The sequence below is a fragment of the Chrysochloris asiatica genome, unplaced genomic scaffold (assembly GCF_000296735.1).
Source record: "Chrysochloris asiatica unplaced genomic scaffold, ChrAsi1.0 scaffold00254, whole genome shotgun sequence".
Lineage (NCBI taxonomy): Eukaryota > Metazoa > Chordata > Mammalia > Afrosoricida > Chrysochloridae > Chrysochloris > Chrysochloris asiatica.
Window position 1 is genome coordinate 1,622,269 of NW_006408772.1, and position 2,038 is coordinate 1,624,306.

At 34.8% G+C, this 2,038-nt stretch overlaps 1 protein-coding gene across 1 annotated transcript in view; it reads right to left on the reverse strand.

Moving 5' to 3' along the window:
- LOC102824543 (sulfotransferase 1 family member D1-like) overlaps positions 1–552 on the reverse strand; it is an 18,356-nt gene extending 17,804 nt beyond the window's left edge. Inside the window, exon 1 of the mRNA XM_006873768.1 lies at positions 405–552. Within this exon, the coding sequence (XP_006873830.1) occupies positions 405–552 (148 nt within the window). The remainder of the gene's footprint in view (positions 1–404) is intronic.
- Between the last annotated feature and the right edge of the window lie 1,486 nt (positions 553–2,038).

Below are 2,038 nucleotides of genomic sequence, written 5' to 3' on the forward strand. Positions count from 1 at the left end.
CATTGATGGACTCAAGTGTGGCAGCGGTAGTGAGGCTGGCCCAGAATCCGACATTGTTTCGTACTGCTGTGCATGGGGTCTCTATGAGTCAGTTCCGACTCTATGGCACCTAACGTCAACAACGACAACAAGTTCTTATTTCAGGTCAGCAGTTGCTTAAATTTACAAAGAACATATTTGAGCATGAAAATGTACAAAGAAGTTAAACGCAGTTTTAATAATTTTTATTTGAGCTAAAAAAATGTCTTTAAGTTTACAGCATTAATTTATCCCCAGATATATCTTCCATTTGATCAGTATAGGAAGTGAATTTATCTTAAGAAAAAACTAGCTTACCAACTGCCAAAGTACCCCTTTGGAAAATGTTCACTGAATTTAGAAAAGACCTGCCTCGTAAAACTTACCAGATTTGGGATACGTGGAAATTAGAAGGTCATCTGATCGGGCCTCAAATGACTCTACCTGGGACCACTCTTCAGCCATGCTCCAGAAGAGAGGAACACCGTGAACATCCACCAACTCCCTCCTGAAGACATTGGGCTTGTTATCCATTTTCGAGAGCCTAGATTTTAAATAAAATTTAGAATATTAAAATTTTTATATCATTGCTATTACTTTAGATCTGGCACTGTTAGACCACAATACTGTGCAGTATAAATCAGTGGTAGGAAATACTGTATTGTAAAAGTGAAAGAAGTCTTGTACAGTTGCAAGTATGCTGTTAATATATTACAAATCTTTTTTTGTTTGTTCAGTGACTCTTATAGCATTTGCACAAGCAAAGGTTTCTGGATTATGTGATAAATTATTGGACTTTGGAATCAGGGAAAAGTTGTCTTAACCATATGTGAAAGTCTTGTGACTACAATGAATCTTTTAAACTATAAAATCAGGAGTGGATTGAATTGATATTTCTGTCCCATAAATTACAAGGTGAAATGGTAAATTATGTGCTGTGGATTAATGCACTGGACTGCAAAGTAATTTTTATCTGCAAGGTTGGCAGTTCAAACTCACCAGCTGTTCTTTGGAAACAGTACAGGATTGCTATGGGATGGAACTGACTCGACAGTGCTTAATAACTACAGCAGACCATAAGAGTGAGAGAAAAGTGGGGTTGGGGGACACTAACCAGAGAAATTAAATAACAAAAAGCCCACAAGATGGATAGGTAAAAGAAATAAACTAGAGGCAATTCTAGTATTTGAGATACATTGTTATGAGTATCTTTCTAACACCAGTGATTTGTGATTACACAATATCATTTTATGTTTTCAGTAAGACTTTAATAAAAGTTTATTTATTCATCTTTTCGCTATTATAAGAAGTGAAAGGATTTGAACTGTATCCAAGTCTTCCTCCCAAATATGTCTTTTTCCCGTTTAGCATAGGGTGACTGTTATTTTTCATCTCCTAAAGTCCTGGTATGGCACAACAGATTAAGCACTGGACTACTAACCTCAAGGTTGGCAGTTCAAACCCACCAGGTGCCCCTTGGAAACCCTATACAGTGTCACTATAAGTTGGAAAAACCCAAGAGCATCTAACAGCTACAACAAAGTCCCAGAGTTTTGGAAAAAAGTTTGAAAACTCAAGTTATAAATCTTCCAGAGACGTTGTGTCAGCTGCTGAACATCTCTACAAAAATTAAAATACAAAGCCTCTCGAAGAATCGACCTGATTTAATCTGTGCTTTTTCTCCAGTGCAATTATTTAACTTCTTTCTTTCTTACATTCTCTTTCTACCAAACCTATCAATTCATTACCACTCAAATAATTTAAATTAAAAGGGTCATGGTAAATAAGATCTTTATCTAAGAGTAGTCACATAATTTCAACGTTTTGTTAAATAACTCATTATCTGATTATATTCTTTAAAGATTAACTTTTCAAAGTAGTTAATGCTTATTCCATAGCCTAATATTTTTTTATTTTATTTTTCTTTAATGTTTTATTGTGAATTATGTGATAGTTTACATGGGAGAACATTAGTTTTACATTCATTCTATCCTATATTGTCTCTCATTGCCATGGTTAC